Source organism: Gadus morhua, chromosome 20, assembly GCF_902167405.1.
Source record: "Gadus morhua chromosome 20, gadMor3.0, whole genome shotgun sequence".
Taxonomy (NCBI): Eukaryota; Metazoa; Chordata; class Actinopteri; order Gadiformes; family Gadidae; genus Gadus; species Gadus morhua.
This window is the reverse complement of record NC_044067.1, coordinates 13113307-13134973: the sequence shown is the minus strand read 5'-3', so window position 1 is coordinate 13134973 and position 21667 is coordinate 13113307. Positions and strand designations below refer to the sequence as shown.

General features: G+C 43.1%; 2 protein-coding genes across 2 annotated transcripts; both read left to right on the top strand.

Annotated features, from left to right (window-relative positions):
• The first annotated feature begins 475 nt into the window (after positions 1-475).
• med4 (mediator complex subunit 4) lies at positions 476-4327 on the top strand. The gene is made up of 7 exons (XM_030342673.1): positions 476-629; positions 844-910; positions 1032-1202; positions 1751-1808; positions 1915-2001; positions 2706-2837; positions 4071-4327. The coding sequence occupies exons 1-7, from the start codon at positions 565-567 to the stop codon at positions 4241-4243; spliced, it is 753 nt and encodes a 250-aa protein (XP_030198533.1). The 5' UTR covers positions 476-564; the 3' UTR covers positions 4244-4327.
• An 825-nt stretch (positions 4328-5152) lies between these two features.
• Positions 5153-15445, top strand: sucla2 (succinate-CoA ligase ADP-forming subunit beta). The gene is made up of 11 exons (XM_030342670.1): positions 5153-5280; positions 6823-7006; positions 8167-8266; positions 8715-8877; positions 9193-9321; positions 9477-9615; positions 9833-9994; positions 11010-11152; positions 11254-11374; positions 11753-11841; positions 13581-15445. Exons 1-11 carry the CDS (start codon positions 5197-5199, stop codon positions 13653-13655), a joined length of 1389 nt encoding a protein of 462 aa, XP_030198530.1. The 5' UTR covers positions 5153-5196; the 3' UTR covers positions 13656-15445.
• The last annotated feature ends 6222 nt before the right edge of the window (positions 15446-21667 follow it).

The window sequence follows — 21667 nt, the reverse complement described above, 5'->3', positions numbered from 1 at the left end:
CCTTAAAATCAAAGCTAGTATTTACCGCAAAACATAAATCATTGCTATCACTTTCATTTATCATATTGGTCAAGATGAGTTTAGGCATGCTACGTTTATTTGCTTTAACCATATTTCTAGGATTCAACAAATATTGATGATGTTAGATTTCCTAAGGTTTTTTTTTTTATCAATCTTAGCATGTAATCGTTCATGAGGTCATCTTGTTAAATGTGTATCAGGAGGATTATGTTTGAAAAACTGGCAACGTACAAACGAAATATGTTGCCGCAACGAAATACAAAATGCGTACGTCTTTATTATGAAATACAGTTATGAATCTTATTCTTCTTAATATTTGAAATGTTGTCTAAAGCATTATACAGGGGCATATGCGAAGTGGATATGCGATACCCAGTAAAACCTAAATAAATAGATAAAAATGGTTTTCTAACATAAGCCTTCCAGAACTCCCTGCCAGCAGGCGTCGCTCCTCAGCACAGAGTTTAATTTACCGCTGACTGGTTTTCCTTTCATAGCACGCAGATTTCCTGACATGCGTAGAAGTGAAAATAATATTTGACAATGGCTGAAAAGGCAACTAAAGAGCGGTTACTGTCTGTTTTGGATGATTTGGAAGTTTTATCCAGGTAAAGCACTTCGAGATCTTAGAGTATCAATCTTTTTCATTTACACCTTCTCATACGGAAGTTGGTTTCCTAACTAAGATAGTGTACAAACAGTTATCCATCTCCCAATGAAAATGTAATTGACTTCACAGCTTTAAAGACTTTAATACTTTAAATAACATTCAAAAATACTTTTCCTGCATGCATTTCCTGAATGTATAGTCTTTTATTTTAGGGAGCTGATAGAAATGCTGGCCTTATCCAGAAGCCAGAAACTCCCGCAAGCAGGCGAGGATACACAGGTATGACTTTATGGATCTGATCCGATGCTTTTCGTTTAATCTTTTATTCAGAAGATGCAACGTCAGATGTTGGTAAATAACAGACAGTCTGAGTGTGGGTTTGTTTGTGTGGGTACGTTAGATCCTAGATCTGCTGGTCCAGAGGGACAGGGAGTTGCAGGAGCTGATGGATGTGGGCAGGGAGCAGGGCCGGGTCCAGGAGGAGATGCTCCTCCTGGAGAAAGAGGTGGAGAAGAGAGACAGCGACATCCAACAACTCCAGAAACAGCTGAAGGAGGCAGAACACATCCTGGTTGGTACACCTTCTACTACAACTAGTGTATTACTATATAAGTATAATATAGTCATACTACTACTCTTACCAATGCCTCTAGGTCCATTACTACTACTACTGTATCACTAATTCTAGTTCTAGTATTACCACCCGCTACTAGCTGTACTGCAGGACATACTCTGATGGTTAAGCTTTTCGACTCACAAAAATATTCCCAAGTCTACCTTAAGGCATACTTGAGCAAGATTCGCTAACCCCTGATGTGTATCATAACTCACTTTGGATAGAGCAGCTAAATACTTAAATCGACTAATGCTGTTGTTAATACTGATTGGGCAGTACCTCAGCATGTAGTTCTAGTTGTCAAAAGCAGGAGAAAAAGCAGGAGAAGAGCCAGCAACCCTCTGGTTGCAGGCTCTTCTCCTGCTTTTGACGAGGTAATTCTTTATTAATAGCTGTGGACACAGCTACCTATTTAAAACAACTATATATATGGTCCTGTATATTTTTTCTGTCTGTATGTGTCTTTTTATATTGCTCTCTTTATCTCTCTCTGACTCTCTCAGGCCACAGCTGTCTATCAAGCAAAGGAGAAACTGAAATCTATTGACAAAGCCAAGAAGGGTAAGCTTGGCACTCATCCTCCTCACTTCCTGCTTTTCCTCCAATGAGAGAGAAGCTTTTTGTTTTACTTTTACCCTGAGATCTGAAGCGGCGGTGTGTTTTCCAGGGAGCATCTCATCGGAGGAACTCATCAAGTACGCTCACCGGATCAGTGCCAGCAACGCTGTGTGCGCTCCACTCAACTGGCTCCCAGGTACCACCGCCGACCTCTCAAAAACTGTTATTCTGGGTCAAATTATTTCAGGCAAAACTATGCTCAAGTGTTACATATACCTGCCGTAGTTATGCCTACATCACCAGCATATCCCTCTGCTTATTTACATTTGAGGTTTGCAAGTAAAAGATAACCTCTTAAAAAAAATCGTCCATGAACGATAATTCAAAGCCTCCACGTCTAAATTAAATAAATTATGCAGATTTAGAAAATATGCTTTTTCCTAAATCCGTCGAAAAAATATCAGGGTTTTGCTAAAGCTTGAATAGTCATTATCTCAAATTACTCACGGCCGGTCAACCATCAGTTGACCGGCAACGGGTGGCAATTGCAATTTAGTTACTGTTTGACACAGGCGTTGGGCCGTACATTCGGTTCAGGGCAAAGATGCGTAGTAAGACGCAGCTTATACTACGGAGTGGTTTATTTGTGGTATTTAGAAACACACAACCACTTTTTACCACTCCTGCGATTTATAGAAAATGCATTTTTATTTAAAAAAAATACGATATTCTGTATAGCATAATCCGGTTAACACCATGCTATTAATTCTTTTTGTAATCGTGTTCATACCTGGTTATTAATCCTGTAGGTAATGTTGTGTAAACAAGATTATCAATCCCCTTTGTATTCCTGTTTATACCAGGTTATTAATCTGTTTTTTGTTATCCTCTTTACACCAGGCGATCCTCGCAGGCCATATCCAACAGACATGGAGATGCGTAGTGGACTGCTGGGTCACATGGCTAACCTGCCGACCAATGGCGTGAACGGACATCTGCCAGGTGACGCACTGGCTGCTGGGAGATTGCCAGGTCAGTCTAGTCATAGAGTCTCCAATTTAGACCGGTCTGCATACTCCAGATTCAGTCTTGAATATGCAAAAAATGCTGGATATATAACAGAAAACAATGCGTATATATTAGCGATGGGCGCGAGGAATCGATTACTCGAGTACTCCTCGTTACAAATGAACTCGGTTGGTGGACAGGCAAACTCAAGTTTGCATAAGCACACACAAACAAAGTTTTCTGAAGCAAATGTATACATTTTCTGTGCGGCGCCAATAACGCATGCTGCGTGCACAAAGCAAATTAAATGTATCAAATTTCTGTGTGGCGCGTGCCGTGCCGTGTGCACAACGCCAGAATTCAAAAAGTTATGAGATGGCAGTTAAAGCAAAGCGCAGCGAAGAATTGAGATACTTTACAGAAATAGGAGATCATCAGGTGAAATGTAAAATATGTCAAGCGAAATTGAGCTACCAGAGTACTTAAAGTACTATGCAGCAACATATGCTTCTGAAACACAATGGTGAGTTCGGGAAAGCAGACCCGCAGCTACCGCTAAGTGTGTCGGCTATTTTCACCGCCGCAAAACGCAGCTGTAATCCCGGCCGTGTAGAGAAGATCACAACGCTGAGTATTTTCTTGTCCATTTGCTGCCGTTTTATTTGCAGCTTTAAATTATTTGCAATGGTTAGGCTACTTGTTTCATTTTTTTTTTTTTTTAACCGTTACAGGCCTTGGTTTGACGTGGTTTAAATTGTGAGATGCATATTTATTTTTGTAAAGAAAATGTGTTTTGAACGTTTGCAAAAATAAATAATGAATACTCTGATAACTCTGACTGTTTTGATTGAGACTAAGCATTACATGTTTGATTGGTAATATTGCCGTAATCATTAGGCCTATTCCTGCTGCAGATGCGTTGCATTCTAAAAATAGATTAGATTAAACGAGTACTCGATTGATCCTCGAGGAATTCATTCGATCACTCGAGTTTGGAATTTACTACTCGTGCCCATCCCTAGTGTGTATATATATATATATATATATATATATATATATATATATATATATATACAACTTAAACCTTTTGAAAAATTGTTTGATCAGTTAAGATTTTCGTCCCTCTTGGTTCATATCGTCATGTATGGTTTATATCGCCCTGGATGAAAATCCTTTGTCTTTCATCTTAGAGTTTAGAATGGTATGAGAACACTGTCAGTGTTAAAGTTCTAACCTGTTCCCCCCTCTTTCCCCAAGACGTCTTGACCCCCCAGTACCCCTGGCAGTCTTCTGACGTTTCCGTGGGGATGCTGCCCCCTCACCATGGCAACGACTTTGGTCTGGAGCCGCCCGGTCATAACAAGGAGAACGAGGATGAGGTGGAGGCCATGTCAACGGACTCTTCCAGCAGCAGCAGTGACTCTGACTGAGAGAGAGAGAGAGAGAGAGAGAGAGAGAGAGAGAGAGAGAGAGAGAGAGAGAGAGAGAGAGAGAGAGAGAGAGAGAGAGGGAGAGGGAGAGGGAGAGGGAGAGGGAGAGGGAGAGGGAGAGGGAGAGAGAGAGAGGGGGAGAGAGAGAGAGAGAATCTGTGTATGTGTGTGTGTCGAAGTGTTTCCTTTAACCTACAGTCTCAATCTGTTTTCTCCACAGCTGACCATATTTAAATGATCTATTCAACTAATTTCTGTCCAAATCCCCTCAGAAACCATCTACCTTCACTCCAGCCGTTTTAAGTGTGTATCTGTGCATTATTCATCCCTCCCAAATTGCAAACGGATCCAGATACAAATCTCCTATTGGTACACCTTTTTTAGTGTAGCTTCTGTTTTACTTAATGGGTCTGGTGTGATATGTGAAACTGTAATTCTGTACAGCAGTATACGCGGTTCATGGCTTGAAGAAACAAACCGAAGTTTGGATTTGATTTTCTTCAAATGTATATAGGTATGTACATACTCACCTTGTAAATAAACATTTGAATATGTTTCAGGGTCGTTTTCCTTTTTCTTTCAGTGCGTGTACGAAGAATTTATTATTGTGTGTGTAATATGTATTGCAAATGTTCTCTATTGCCTTATTCTTATTTTCAAAAATGATAATTTCTTCTCGGCTACTTGCCTGTACTTTCGATTCTGACATTCACATTTTCTGTCTCAGACGAATTAACTAATATCTTATCAAACCAAAAGTAAAAATAATTTAAAAAAAACGTATCTGTTTTGTATTTTATATAGGTACCATTATGTATCTATATATTTATGTTTAAATAGGAACCTTTTTGCTGAGCTCTGGGTCGTAGAGGAATGTGTGCATCTGCAAAAAAAAAAGAAGCCTGCTTGTCTCATCGCGCAGGCGTAATAGATAATTCTGCAGCAGAGGAAACATGGCGGCGTCCCTGATCTGTAGCCGCTTGACGGCCAGCCTGAGAAACTCCGGGGCCAAGACCACTATTACCTCTGCTTCAAAGGTGAGCTAGGTTCGAAATTATAGGGAAGAGTCTTGGCTTTCAGTAGACATGTCGATTAGGGTGTTTGGTTGTCCTTTACGGACAAAATCTGGGCGTATAACGGAGCAGGGTCAACCCTGACATTAGCTCACTCTCCATTGACTTTCCATTGGCGTGCTAACCAGAGCTACTGCTAGCAAGCTGTCGGCGCCCAAGAAGAAAACACAGCTACTCCATTACTAGTATCACATCTATTTGTCCTTTTTGGGAAAGGTTTTGTACAACTCCTCATTTCTGAAACGGCAGATGATAATGTTTCATTAAATGGCGACCGTAGTTGCCCGGTGACCTCCAGCAGTTGCTGTCAGTGACGTCACTGGCCCGTTTGACGGACTGTCTGCCCAAACCTCCCCTGTAAAATGATTATTTATATTAGTTTTAAGTTCTGAGGTGCTATACGGGGTCCTGAGATCCTGGTTTAAGCCTCGGCTGTTTTGGCAGTGTTTTGTGGCATCACCATCTCCTCCACAAGCTAGAATATGTCACAACAACAACACTATTAATTATCCAAAGCATTTTTTTATGTAAACCGCATAACCGATAGGACAATATATTGGAACCATTCCCACAATAGCATGTATGTAAATACTGGGTTTCTTTAGTTGGTTTTGTTGGTATAAGTTGTGAGCTGTTACCCACATCTCTCAACAGCTCTGTTGAGAAATCTCTCAGATTCAATTGAATGCCTAGTCAGTGATTTCTCGAGCCTCCAGTCAATGGTTCCTGTTTCCAAATCACTAATAAGCTTGTTTGATGGCCTCACTACAAATATCAGGTATATGGTGTTTTCTGGGATTATTATTATTGGATGGTTAGAGATGGTTAAATTTAGGTAGTAGGTCACAGAATGTCAGTTTTAATAGGTTGCAGATTGAAACCTACCTAATGCATAAACTTTGGGTATTAGGTGAGATTCTTACATTTAGTTACTTGGTTGGAGTTACATAAGGTGGTAATTGATACATACCTGTTGATCAATTTATCAAGAGATAAATTACAGAGGTTAGAGATGGATACTTTATGGAATGATCTGGTATGGTTAATGGTCAGGCAAATGGATGTGGTATGGGTGAAGCTGCACCATGCAAGTAGGGATCAAGAAAGTGTGTGTATTGCACCGTGTGAATGTGGTATTAAATGGGTATGTATGTATGTATGTATGTATGTAGTTAGACCCCCCTCACAGCGCCCTCATCAGGAAGGCATGTAAACAAGTTTACATGAAAACAACAGCTGTCTCAGAAAGTGTTAATCTTTCTTCTCCAAGGTCTGCATACTGTTTTATGTATCCACATTTTGTACTTTGGGAAATGTATTTCTTAAAATATTTGTATGCCTCGCTATACTATTAATTTACTACTAATTTATTTTTGGCCTGAAAAATGGTAAATGCAACAATTTGCCCCCTGGTCAATAAAAATAATCGGAATCTGAATTTGTAAAGCAGCCTATCTCGGACCTCACTTTGGTTAGTAAACACTCCCTCCTCTTCCCTACCCCCAGGTTCTCGGTGGCTCCTCGGGTCTTCTGGGTTGCCATGGCAGCCAGCAGCAGCAGCAGCAAAAGAGGGGTCTGTCTCTGCATGAGTACATGAGCCTTGGCCTGCTGAAGGAGGCAGGGATCGCCGTCCCTGATGGCATGGTGGCCAGCTCCTCTGAGGAGGCCTACTCCGTTGCCAAACAGATCGGTGAGGACATGATACTTCCTATGATGTGCTAACCCCAACCTTAGACCACTTCTACTATCTGTATATTATATCCGATCCTAGACCGCTTTTGCCTGCATGGGGGTAGAATTCAAGGGGCTTGGTATATGAAAGCATACTTCCTTCCTTTGACTGGGTTACATATCAAATCAAACTTTTTACAGAGATATTTTCATGCAAAAAAAGCATGCATCCCTTACATAACAGGGAAATAAAAGGACAACACAAATGTAAATTACATACAACATATATATGATTGTTTAAGCTCCAGTATTTATCTTTAGTCCTTGAGGCCTTTGAACTACTGAGATTCATGCCAGCAGAGATATGCACGATGACCTGCTCACTCTGAAGGACCCTCAAGCTGACCGATAACCTTCTTGGGCTATAAATACACACACACACACACACACACACACACACACACACACACACACACACACACACACACACACACACACACACACACACACACACACACACACACACACACAGAACCCTATGTACTTGCATATGAAGACACAGAGTCTAAACATAGTGCTAGTTCAGTGCCATGACCTTTAGAAGTTGCTCCACAATAACTTCACAGAATTTCAACACAGACAGCAGCAGGATAGTCTATTGGTTAGGAGATTTGGCCCGCAGCCCCAAGGTACTGGCTGAGATTTCTCTAATGTCTGCATGTTGCCATCCTAGATCCAGTGGCCATAATGGTTTCCTCCTCCTTAATTACGTATGTCTTTGTATCATACCTATCGACCCCTCCCATTTTTCATGGGATTCTCCCGTATTTTACCCTTCTGTCCCGCTGTCCCTCCTTTTACATATTTGCCCGTAAATCTCCCGTATTTTTTACATTTCTTAAATACAAAATATGATACAAAAGCTTGGCAGTGTGCTAACGTTTAAGGTACCTAGCGATGTGTTTGCTATTCCCAGACGGTAAGGAAGCTGGCAGTAAGTAGAATATTAGTTGTAATATCCAGTGATGAGTAGTGTTCAATAAAGCACCCGCCAATAAAACAAAAAGAAGTAGAAGTGGAAAAAGAATGGTAGCTCGCAAGGATTCAAAAGTGTTGAAAATGTTTGTGTGTACCTTCCTCTACATTTTCTAAAAAAAAAATGTTGAAATGTGTGTGTAGACTCCAAGGATCTGGTGGTGAAAGCCCAGGTGCTGGCCGGAGGCCGAGGGAAGGGGACGTTTGAGGGTGGGCTGAAAGGAGGCGTGAAGATCGTCTACTCGTGAGTTGATATCTCCTACGGACCTCTCAAGCATGGCTAATGTCCTTTCAAACATAGTATCTGCTTTCCTATCCCAGCCATCTCTTGGAAAAACAGTATTTCCTTTCCCATACATTTTCTTATTTTATATCATCACATAATGATTTTCAATTTGCGTAAATATTTAAAATGGGTAAATCTTATTTTAGAAAGATATTGAAAAGGTCAGATACCATCACATTGAAAGCCTTGATGACTTAACGTAGTCTCAGTTCACTTTACTGTCTCCTCCTTTCTCCTTTCTCTCCCTTCGATTCAAATTTAAATTTCTATTTAACAATAAAAAATGATATATATATATTATAATATTTCAACAAAATCATATAATGACAATGCAAAAATGAAAATAGAGTGTACTTTATTCAGACTATTCATTAATTATAATATTACTGTTCCTCCATCCCTCCAGACCAGAGGAGGCGCGTGACATCTCCTCTCAGATGATTGGTCGTAAGCTGTACACCAAGCAGACGGGGGAGGCGGGGCGTATCTGTAACCAGGTGTTCATCTGTGAGCGCAGGTATCCTCGCAGGGAGTACTACTTCGCCATCACCATGGATAGGTCTTTCAAGGTCAGCACACACACAGTCCCGTGAATCATTGTAGCTGTAGTTCCGTATCAGCGCTAGATGGGGCTAATGTCTGTGGCATGGTTAGCAACCCGCTGAGGTATCAGCTGTTGTGGTGGCTCTAGGGAACAGGGAAAGCAGGCAGACACAGCTGCTGCTGCTCCTTTGTGTCGCCAAGTTACCAAATCAAAGTGGTCCTCATTGGAAACAGAAACCATGACCCCTTGGATGGCGAACCCTCCTGGAGGTGTTGGAGGGTCGACTGGGTTAACTCTCTCTGTCACTGTGTCCCCGTCTCGCCCTGATGCCCCGTCTCAGGGCCCTGTGCTGATTGGCAGCTCCCAGGGTGGCGTGAACATCGAGGATGTTGCGGCGGAGAACCCTGACGCCATCATCAAGGAGCCTATCGACATCGTAGAGGGCATCAAGATGGAGCAGGCCGTTTCGGTAGCCACCATATATTTGCAATACGTAGCAGGAATTACCAGCAGGACCTGTGTGTACTAGAGGTGTGTGTCCCTTGCAGCTAGAGTGCTAGCGGTGTATGTGACTTACGGTCACAGTTCTACGTGTGTGTTTGTGTGTGTGTGTGTTACTTTTAGATAGCTGAGAAGATGGGGTTCCCGCAGCCGCTGGTGAAGGAAGCAGCAGAGAACATGATCAAACTGTACAACGTCTTCATGAAGTACGACGCATCCATGCTGGAGATCAACCCAATGGTGGAGGACGCCTCGGGCATCGGTACACAAACAAACGCACACACAAGGCAGACAGAATCTCAAATAAATACACAGGGACTGCCCTTTATCATCCTGAATGGTCTGGCTCTAATGTTAAAGTTATAACCATAGTGCAGTCACACAATCAGTAATAGATTGTTTATTGTACCATCATTCTATACATCGACTGACTGCTACGTCCTCTGTGGTAAAATAATCGTGACCCCTGAACCTTGCAGTGATGTGCATGGACGCCAAAATCAACTTTGACTCCAACGCGGCGTATCGCCAGAAGAGGGTGTTTGACATGCAGGACTGGACCCAGGAGGACCCTAGGGACCGGCAGGCGGCCAAGGCAGACCTCAACTACATCGGCCTGGACGGCACCATCGGCTGCCTGGGTGAGCGCACGGCTACGCACCTAGCACACCTTACACCTGAAGCAGTATGAACAGTTCAGCGTATAGCATGTTGGCAAAGATCCATCTAACTTTAACATACACACAAGGGGGCAGTATAGTGTCTCCAGCCCTAAGTGGGCATGAAGCGGCCGCGCAAATCGGTAAAACGGAATTGTGAGACTGTCTGAAAATACAGTGTTTGATTTTTCTGGCTGCATTCATTTTGTTCTCATCTCTGGCTGTTAAACAAAATCCAAAACCCTAGGTTCCTTGCTCGACCAATCAGCAATTACTTGTCGCTAGCATCCACAGTGATGGGTGAAACATTGCTGACCTCTAACGCTAAGGGTAAGGTCCATGACAAGCAATTGGGGAATGTTTAGGCCAGTCGCAATAACTTTGTTAGACGATGTATTGTCCCATAAGTAATTACAGGCAACTATATTATTATAATTTTAAGACCATTTTCATGGCAAATAATATAATTTAATATATATAATAATATAATGGCATGATAATGCGAGTATGCCCTTTCAAAGAGCAATTAACTTAGATTCTTAAGAATAATCAGACGTATGAACTGGAATATAAAATGTCTTTCTCTAATATTTCGCTAGAAACTAACAAACAACTGAATCGCAGGGAACTACAACTATTTACATCAGTCACGATGCAGATATGCAGCATTTTCAAATAAGAATCGCCTTACTGAGAAGACGGATGGATTCAAGTCTCAATCTCGTATAGCCAGCAAAGACGAGCTTCTGCTCCGTCCTTGAACCCAAATACCCTCTGTATTTGGAGGATTCAATTCTAATGGAGCTTCAATTTTTTTGTGTAAACGTGTAAAATAGTGCAGCGAATAGCAGTGTTGTGGTTTGCATTTGGAGTTTCGATTATTTTATTGACGTGGAGAAAAATCGCAATCGACAATCGCCATACACAAACCAAACACAGCTACATGTCTAGAACAATTTGGCCTCCATGCTCTTACGTGTTAACTTAACCCTTTAAGTCAACGGAGCTGGTCTGGCGATGGCGACCATGGACATCATCAAGCTGCACGGTGGAACGCCCGCCAACTTCCTGGACGTGGGGGGTGGAGCCACGGCTCACCAGGTGACCGAGGCGTTCAAGCTCATCACCTCCGACAGGAAGGTAAGACACGGACCCAACACCGACAAGGCAAACAACGGAAGCACACAAGAAACATGTGAACCGGTGATGAGATATGAACGTATGTACCGAATGTGTGCCAGGTCCAGGCCATCATGGTCAACATCTTTGGGGGCATCATGAGGTGTGATGTCATCGCTCAGGGCATCATCATGGCGGTCACGGATCTGGACCTCAAGATCCCTATCGTTGTCCGGTTACAAGGTACACGCGAACCTCCGACTGTCTCTCCACCTCTCTCCACCACTCTTTCTCTATCTCAAGATGGCCATCGTAGTCTGGTCACAAGGTTCAACCAACCTCCCTCTACCACGCACTCGTTCTCTCCGATGCAATTGTCATCCATCATAGTCAGTTTATCAGACCTAATGATGACCTTCAGCTACGGATTTCACACTGTAACCTGTGAGTCTGCTTCTGTGTGACGGGTATTCCCACTGGTACTCTTTAGTGTAAGAAAACCAGAATGGCTTGACAGTTGGTCCGAACGTAACTTAGGTCGTTGGATGTGTGTGTGCATGGTGTTGATAACTGTGTGTGTGTGCGCGTGGATATATAACGGTATATGTTATGTGTTTGTAGGGACCAGGGTGGACGACGCTAAAGCTCTGATTGCCGCCAGTCCTCTGAAGATCCTCGCCTGTGACGACCTTGACGAAGCTGCCAAGATGGTAACACGCGCACACGGACACGCACACGCACACACACACACAATTCCTACAAACAAACAAACAAACAAACAAACAAACACACACACAATATTCCTATACACACATTAATGCCTGTACACAAACCCACACATACCAATGCCTGTACAAAAACCCACACACACTAATACCTTTACAAACACAACCACACGTATACAGCGGTCTATCGGCGAAGTGCCTCATTGAAATGGCCGACTGCCTCTACAAACCAATTCCCTCTAAAAGTATGACGATGAAAATGTGCGCGCAGGTTCATTCATAAGAAAATATAGGCTTTTATTCGCCTTCATATCATATAGGCCTGCCATAATGACTTGTAACCCAAAGAGCGCAATTTGCGTTGCTTGTACCACAGTCAACACATATATCCACATTTTGTAAAATCATACCCACACAAATATTTCACAATCCACAAATGCATAACTTTTACTTCTGCATTTGTGGATCTCATAGAGTTTTGTCCAATGTGTATTGCAGCTTATTTTTTAAAGTGTGGCTGCATACATAGCATACACCTCTAGATGGCGATATGCAGATTTAAGTGCTGCCTTGGTCAGAAAAGAAGAGTTTAAATAAAATGCATTGAATAACACGGCTCGTTTTTTGAGAATTTTCTTTACCATTGCGTCACATTCGCTCATCAAAGTGTTGCATTGTCTCTCTTTATTAGATCCTACTTCACTATTGACCAATGACCACCACAATGTTTGTTCTCACACAAAGGAAAACAAAATGACTATCATACATTGCTTTCGCACAAACACACACACACACACCCTTGATTATAACGCAGTCATTGGGGTCCCTAAATGAATGATAAACTTTTTTAAATGTATAAATTCCCGAAATCGTATCTTAGCGAGAATCAAATGAGTTCACGTTATAGCGAAGGTAAAGAATGAACACTTTACATAGGTCGATGAAACTAGGGGTACAGTAATGGATCATGGACACATCAGAATTGAGTAAAATATAACCGATGCATTGCTATGGAAACCTTCACTCATGCTGTCGCTGTTCTGATCCATCGAGGTGAGATTATTATGTTCCGGAAGACACCATCCTGTCAGCCACCGTTTCAACAACACAACCTTTATCTGTCGGCCGCCGTGATTGGCAGGGGATGACCAGCCCTGTTTGTTGTCATGGAGACACTGTGCACACTATCTTAGAGCGGTGTGCTTCTGTCACGCGTGCTAAAGTGAAATATGCCGCGGCTGGAGCCGGAAATTTGCTAATTAGTGTAGAGTAAACATGATGTTAACACGGAGCAGAACCAATGTATCCTCGTAAGACCATCATCATATCCATGTTTGTGTTTCGCAACTATTATCAGTATGGCCTTGGCTGAGCAGCAGTTGGTCTCCAAATACGGCAGCGGACATATTTAGTTCAAAAACTCCAGCTAATCAGGGACGCTTTTGCCAAATCCAGTTGGAAGTAAAGCAAACACTTGTAGTAATCTGAGAAAAGCCTTCCATGCAGATTTGTGCTCATCTTCATCAACCATCATTATTCTGTTTATTCTGGTTAAAAACTGTTTTGATCGCCACAGTTTCCTTGGATTCTTTGAGTGCGGTTCGTTATGAACTGCAACTTCCAACCCTAGCGCTCATTTTTCAATCGACTCAAATATGAACTACTGTTTACCTGCCCCATGTTGGTGGATTGTAATCGCCCTCCCTCTCTCTAACTCCCTCCAGGTGGTGAAGCTCTCTGAGATCATCTCGCTGGCCAAGGAAGCCCAAGTGGACATCACCTTCCAGCTGCCTATCTAAACCTCCCTATACCCGACCCCCACCCAAGCCCCTCTACTGTCAGCTGTTCCCATCACACACGTACCCAAGCCACGTACACTAGGTCAACACATCGTACAGCTATGGTCAAAGCTCTCCATCGCTCGCTCTCGCATCACTCTCTCTATTTCTCCTTCCCTCTCTTTCTCCTTCCCTCTCTTTCTCCTTCCCTCTCTTTCTCCTTCCCTCTCTTTCTCCCACCGCTGGTATGGTGACATCACACAGTCTCAGGTTGTACTCCGAGGTCATTCAGAGGTAAACTATTTGATATCTATTTTCTAGGTCACGTTGGTCCCCATCCCCCTTCTCGTGACCTTTTACATACTACTAACTTAAAGCCCACAACAACCCACTCACTCCTATTTCCCTCAGATATTTGTGACTGACTTTCAAAGCTATCTCTATCCCAACTCCTCAAACTTCAAACGAGTTTGGCTAAACTGAGCTATGAGTGCATTCGTGATGCTGGTTGTTACTGCCATGACAGGAAATTCCTTCTTTTGGTTATAGTCTTCAGGCATCCCTAGTTGTAGTTCTTAAGCAGCTTTGGTTGTATATTTCTGGGATCTTTAGTTTTAGTCCTAACTAAGTGTCTTTGACTATTCAGCAGAACACACGAATGTCGTACTATCGGTCTGTCAATGTGGTTATCTGAGCCCTAGACTCTTCCTGTACCCCTATTTCTCAGAAGCTAGCTCATGTTCCTCTATTAGCGTTTCTCTATATCCTATCTCTTATTAGCCTGACGATAACTCCTGTAGCTCCTCCATTAGCTCCTGATCCTCCACGACCAGCCTGAAGCTAGCACGGACACACTGAGGTGACTCATGGTGATGGACCTCACCTCTTTGTCTCTATTCATTATTCAGTGGTCCTATTTTTGAGCTTAACTCCTTCAAGCAAGCTACCCCTCTACACTCCAAGAGACAGGCACACACTCTAAAGGCTAAAGGGACTAGGTATTAGCAAGCTATTACGCCACCGCCTTTCAACTAATTTCTCCCTTTTAGGATATCCTAATCCGTTCGCAGCACGATTCTTTAGGACCTGCAGCGGCTATTAAACCCGATGTAAAACAGAGTTGATGCCAGATAGGGTAAACTTCACCTCAACGGTTGTAGACGCCAACATGCAGCAAACATAGTTTTGTTCTGTGTTTGCTAACGTATGCTAGATGTATGTTGGCAAATGCTAGCTAGCCGTGTGAAGGCTATTTCGGGCTAGTTGTGTGTTTGCTTACGCAACATAGCGCTATGTTGCTTAGCTGTGTGTTGTTTAAGGCTAGCTGGCTGTGTGTTGACTAATGCCAGATAGTTGGTTGTTGGCTAATGCAAGCTATGTTCTGATTTATGTTCTGAAAACCCTAGTAATGTCAAATAAAGTAACATTTAGGTTCTTGGTTCAGCACTGATAAGGTATTAATGCGGTTAGTACATCATACTAGTATTCCTGCAGTATAACTGCATTTGGCCAGACTGGTCTAAGACGACAACTGTTTGTGTTGTGTCATCATACTACACATCATAGCCATCCCTCAAACAACCTTATGAAATCTCACTGACTGGTGTCTAAATCAGAACTGTACATCTTTTCACCTCTCTCTCTCCTCCCTCCTCCCTCCCTTTCACAACAAGGTGTAATTGAGCTGTCAGTCGTTTAATGTATCTTGTAAATAACCAAACGGATGCTCTCTCTTTCTAACGTATTTATGGTCCTCTGCCGGGGTACCGCAGAATGAAAATACAAAGAATAAAATGCTGGTATGCCACGTTTGTAGTTCACTGTCTTTCTTCAGCCTGTAGTTTCCTAGGAATGTAGATGTCACATTTATATACCAGACATCTTGTCGTGGGTGTGCGTCCCGATTTTCATGATTTACATTGTGCATGTAATGCACATTGATTACATCTGCATTGAAGCTGCAACTGAAAATGTATCCTGCTACACAACATTCTAGAAACCTGTTGTTTGTGTGATGTGTACAAATAAAGTAAGTTCTTATGGTAGTCATTCTTCCGGTATCGTCATGACAACCCTTTACCACTGGCCACTTTAAAATTACATGATGCTCCTCTGCTCTGCAATCATGTCCCCAATCTATCATCCATCAAATTTTCTGGGATTGATTGATAATGGCTTTGAAATCCTCCGCCCAGCCTCGTTAGTATGTTAGCCTGTTGCTAGACGACGAAGATCACTTGTCAAAGATAAATGGAGCTCAAGTCGGCAGGAAAATATTAGCTTCAGAGTGGAGTGGACTCTTTAAAAGTTCCTCTAGTACCAACAGCTCAACTGTGTGCTGAGGTACAACTGTGTCTAGTGTTCCCCTAAAATCCTCTCTGACTTCAAATGTAAGTAAGGACCCACAGAGGTCAATACATGATAGACCGCCTAACTGGGCTGACGGAGGATTTAGTCTCAACGTTTGTCTAACGTCACTGGTCGTTGCTGTCGTCTACAATCACGAGCACACACACGGACCCACATATTGTTTTGCAGCCAATACATCAGCCATGACAATACACCTCTAGGTGGTTTCAGAGTACATCTGTGTGTCCTGAGGTTGGTGATGTGTTGGTTATTATGATTGTAGGGGTGGTATTGAAGATGATACGAGGAATATTATGAGGCTGGTGATGGAAGTGGAGATGATTGTTCAACCGGCTTGAAAGCCAGCGTGTGTCGCTAGCATTGCGTGTAGCTACATGGCCATGAGGCTGGGATTTGGCTGTCCTGACCAGCAGCCATTAACATGGCTGGTTTGTCACATTGGTTTGTCAATGTTTATCTTCTCCATCGGGACCATGTACTTTTAGTGCCAGTCAATGCCACTCCAATATTCTTCAAGTTCGGAGAGTTTGTCTTCCATGATGTTCATCATATTTATCTTTTTTCTTCACTATTGAACGACTAATGTAGGAAAAATAAGTATTAAATCCTGCTGCTGCCAGTCTCGGCCAATCAATTTGTGAATGCTCTACTCTGCTCAGGTCCTGTTATCTTTTGTCATTAAAGGTCTTCGAAAGGCGCTTTGACGTCAATTCTTTGTGGCATCGACATGAGGTTCTGTTAAGGATTGTGTGGGTGTGCGAAGCTTTGTCTAAAGAGAGGTTAATGTTGATGGCTGCATCTGAGAGAGGTCTGAGCTGGCAAGACACAGAGTTATGCACAAATATGGTGTGTTGTGCATCCCTCATAATGCTCATTATTAGTGGCGCGTACTAGTTTGTAGAATTTATCATATCGTTGTGATGGGTCAGTATTTGAACTCTCAAAACAATAGGTTTTTTTTATCATAATGTTGGAATCTGAGCTGAAACAGGGTGGGGATGGGCCCGCCCGCATGTGTGTGAATGTGGCTCCAGGGTTGCAGATGGGATGTAGGATTAGTTTGTAACACACCCACCATGAAAGTGGAGTAAACATGCACCTCCCTCTCTCTCTCTCTCTCTCTCTCTCTCTCTCTCTCTCTCTCTCTCTCTCTCTCTCTCTCTCTCTCTCTCCCTCTCTCAGCCAATCACACAAATGTTCTCTCACACATACACACCAAGAGACCACACAAGAGCACCAGGTGCTGGAGGGGTGATTCGGAACCCTGCTGATTGAAACACATACTGACCTGTATGATACACGCAGCATAAAGAACAACATGTTTGTGTATTGTGAGGCTGGAGCTGACTTTATAAGTGGCTTCCTGAAAAGCAAATTTCCCCGTCTGGGATTAATGAGGGAATGCTCTGAACAACTTCAAACAACTTCAGTTTGCTGCCGGTCACTCACACACCCATGCACTTGCGTGTGCTTGTGCACATTGCCCATATCCGTGCACCAATTGATCTTTTGAAGTGTAAACTTCCGTTGCATCCTCCTCCCACGGCTCAGTCTGGGCTAGCTCACATGCTATTTCAGCAATAGCCTGTCTTCACATGATGTGTGTGTTGGTGTGTGTTAGTCTGTGTGGTGGTGTTTGTTGGTGTGTGTGTTTTAGTGTGGTGGTGTGTATATGTGTGTGTGTGTGTGTGTGTGTGTGTGTGTGTATGTGTTTGTTGGTGTGTGTGGTGGTGTGTGTGCGTGTGTTTGTTGGTGTATGTGATTTAGTGTGGTGGTGTGCGTGTAAGTGAAGTGTGCGATGGTGTGGTGTTGTGTATTTGTGTTATAGCGTGGTGGTGTGTGTTAGAGTGTCTTGTGTCTAGTATGGGTTTGGACACAGAGATGATTTCACTGGGGAGTGTGAGGTAGGGTTAGGGTTCTTGGCAGACTGCCCGTTGTTATTTGCATTTTGAGTTATTCTATGGGAATTTAATCTCCGAGATGGTGACCTTGTCCAAAATTGAGATCCTAGTCCTTGCCCATTCCATCACTTTATATACCTTTCTTTATTTCCGTCCGTCCGTCCGTCCGTCCGTCCGTCCGTCCGTCCACCTTCCTGCCTCTCTCTCGTCTCTGTCTGGTAGGAGTGAGTCTCCTCATGACTCATCTCTAAAATAAATAAATAAATACGTTTAAATCCATTTCCTCTAAATGTCAGGAGTCAACACAACCTACACCGCTATATGCTGTGTTTTTCTAAACACACAAACACATAGACCTTCTCTCTATAAAGAGCTATTCCTACTCAATATGACTTTATAGATAGACCTATATACCGTCCCTACCTTTATAGACTTACACCAAATTCAGACCTATCAACCAACATAATTCAAACCAGTTTTGCTCATTCTGGTTTACTTTTATTTGGACTAGGTCAAGCTTTGCAGTGAGCACCACTTTCTTTCCACAGTATGTGGATGCTTGTCATAGCTTGTCCTATACATGTCATAGCAGGGTAAACACAGGTGTAATTCATCAAATTAATTATGGTCCCAATATCCGCACCCTGCCCCGCCTTAATAGAATGAGTCTATATTTAATGTAATTAATTACACCTTTGTTTACCCTGCAAAGACATGTCAAAATGGCTGCTCTGAAAAAGGCCAATTAGTTGTTGTGTCAGTAGGATCTCAGTTAATGAATTTGAAAAGTGTGTAGTGACAGTTTAGGAGAAAAGGGAGCTGGATGTTAATTGCCTGCATGGTCGACTTGATAAACTTGTATGCGTTTGACCACAGGTGGGCAGCTTTAAGTGACAAAGAGGACGTTCTGTAATGCAACCTCATAGTTGCAATTACCAACAAGGTGCCCCATTTGCCACAATTTATGTCTTGTCTGATGTATTTAGTGGCAATAACTCACCAATTTGTAACCACTACAGATAGCTTGGGTTATCCTTTTTGTATCAACATGCCTCTTGTTTCACAAGAGGCTACGTTTGTCATTATGAGCGTCTTTCTGTCAGTAAGGCTGACGCGTTACATCACTTCAGAACTCTGGCACCGCTGGAACTTATTGACAGAAAGTTGCTCATACATGACAAACCAGTTGATCTTGGTGAAACCTAAGGAACGTCTTTCAAGTTGTATGCACTGGTGGCAGTAGCTAGGAGGAGTAGGCACTGGTGACTGGTGATCTTTCTGGTGAACTGTAAATTCTTTAAATGTGTTCATGTCATCTTTCTCTTCTGTTCAGCAGCAGGCAGGAAACAGACTCCAGGATAATCTTGTTAAAACACACGTGTCTCTCTATGTTTTGACTGTTTCTGAGTCACTGCTTTGTTTGTTTGTTTTGGCAGCAGTCTTTCACTCTGTTGTGACAGATGCAATACTGATGGCACCTCAAACGTCGCGTAACCAAGGGAAACCGCCCTGACAGGCTGTTATCGGCGAGTCTTTTCTCGATAGAAAAGAAGGCCGGTTGAGTCATCCAGCACCTCTGATGCTGCAGTGCATCGCGGTGGACTCTTAGACTTTTCGAGAACCTATTCCAATGCTGTATCAACTTTGAAATTAACCTGCTCACTTGCACTGGTGTCCTTCATTAAAAAATGAACCAGGCAAAAATAGCTCAAACCATTGACATGAACAACTGATGACGCAAAACAATAAATGAATTCAAAAGTTGGATTGGATTGAATTTATATAGCGCTTTTCTAGACACCCAAAGATGCTTCACAGTGAAGGAGGGACCTCACTTACTACAACCAGTGTGTAGCAACCACTTGGGTGATGCACGGCAGCCAATCTGCGCCAGAACGCTCACCACACACCAGCTTGAGGTGGAGAGTGCGGGAATTAATGAGTCAGCCAATTATACAGGAGGATGTTTATGGAACCCCTACTCTTTGCGATAAGTGCCCTGGGATCTTTTATGACCTCAGTGAGTCAGGACCTCGGTTTTACGCCTCCTCCGAAGGATGGTGCCTTCCACAGCACAGTGTCCCTGTCACTGCACTGGGGCATCAGGTTTGATGTTAAGGCCAGAGGGATGCGTGCCACCTATTGGCCACCACCCGTCACCACTTACATCACCTGGTATTCCCAGGCAGTCTCCCATCCAAATACAAACCAGGCCCTATCATGCTTAGCTTCCGCGATCAGACGAGGTTGGGCGTGTCCGTGGTAAGGCTGTATCATTTCTCCCCTACGATCTGCTATGGTATCAGAACGTGGAACAGGTGAGTGTGTGTGTGTGTGTGTGTGTGTGTGTGTGTGTGTGTGTGTGTGTGTGTGTGTGTGTGTGTGTGTGTGTGTGTGTGTGTGTGTGTGTGTGTGTGTGTGTGTGTGTGTCAGCTAGTGTCGGCTTAGTCTGTGATTTATGACAGCGGTCAGTCTTTTGGTAATGAGAGAACAGTATTTAAAGTTCTGCGATTCTTTGCCCAACAAACAACAAACAACTGATGACGCAACACATTAAATGGATTCAAAAGTTTGGTTTCCAATGTGATGCTCTCCACTACGATCTGCTATGGTATCAGAATGTGGACCATACAGGCACATAAAGGGCTATTTCTCTCCTAGACCCAGTGTCTCTGTGCCTCCTGAATACCGACCCGTACTCCGACACTCTGACTGTCGACGCTGTGTGTGTTTAAGAGAGCAGCAAAACTTTTACTTTGATGTGAAACATTCCTCTGATCTTCAGAATAAATGCATGTTCGTACCCTGCTGAGTCAAATAGACCTTCTCCTTCTCAGTCCCTCGTTACCCAGGGTGCACTACTGCAGTCTTGCTGTGCTTTCATCCTGACGGGGTGTGCCCTTACAAGGAGGAGAGGAGAGATCGGGAGAAGGTGCAGATAGGTGGGAAGAGAGGAGGGGACCTGAGAGAGGAAGGATAAACAAAGGATAACAGGAGGGGGAAGATGGAGAGGAAGAGTGGAAGAAAGGAAAGAAGGAACAGTGTATACCCTACGGATTGATCTCTGCAGGAGGTTGTCGTGGAAACTGGTCACTTGAAGGTCTCAAGAGTCCAGATGGTTGCCAGGCAACCTTAATAATTGGTCCTTTTAACTGAATAAGGACAGCAAAACAATTCATCATACACACAGAAACACATGCATCCACACACACATACACATTCACACAGGAGTGCATCTGTGTGTGTCGAATAGTATTTTGTGATGTAAAACTATGCAAGTCAATACTTTTATCCAGCTGCTGCTGTGGCAGTTTGATCAGTTGATCAATAACATTTCAACAGGCATACGGTATAGATGTTACCAAAGAGACCCTGCAGGGTTCTCCGCAGACTGGGACTTTGTCACCTCTGCTCTGGGATACGATGGATTTTCCAGTTTCAGTTTTGAGAAAAAGTTTATGAGATAACAAGCCCTGTAGGGAATGGAGGCAGAGCGTAAATTTTGCACGAGGCAGGTCAATGTGTGTGTGTGTGTGTGTGTGTGTGTGTGTGTGTGTGTGTGTGTGTGTGTGTGTGTGTGTGTGTGTGTGTGTGTGTGTGTGTGTGTGTGTGTGTGCCTGTGCCAGCTTGTGTTGTTTTAGTCTGTGATTTATGACAGAGGTCAGTGGCTTTGTAATGAGGGAAACAGTTTTCAGCCTTCTGCGGTTCTTTACCAAACAAACACTTCCTTGATTTATGACAGGGATAATATATTAAAGTGAA

What these genes read in the sequence shown, in the direction of transcription:
- med4 (XM_030342673.1), top strand. Translation starts at nt 565, where the DNA reads ATGGCTGAAAAGGCAACTAAAGAGCGGTTACTGTCTGTTTTGGATGAT. An exon ending in GATTTGGAAGTTTTATCCAG is followed by an intron (nt 630 to 843) that starts GTAAAGCACTTC and finishes CTTTTATTTTAG; the next exon opens with GGAGCTGATAGAAATGCTGG. An exon ending in TATTGACAAAGCCAAGAAGG is followed by an intron (nt 1,809 to 1,914) that starts GTAAGCTTGGCA and finishes TGTGTTTTCCAG; the next exon opens with GGAGCATCTCATCGGAGGAA.
- sucla2 (XM_030342670.1), top strand. Translation starts at nt 5,197, where the DNA reads ATGGCGGCGTCCCTGATCTGTAGCCGCTTGACGGCCAGCCTGAGAAAC. An exon ending in CTCCGTTGCCAAACAGATCG is followed by an intron (nt 7,007 to 8,166) that starts GTGAGGACATGA and finishes ATGTGTGTGTAG; the next exon opens with ACTCCAAGGATCTGGTGGTG. An exon ending in CGGCACCATCGGCTGCCTGG is followed by an intron (nt 9,995 to 11,009) that starts GTGAGCGCACGG and finishes TAACCCTTTAAG; the next exon opens with TCAACGGAGCTGGTCTGGCG.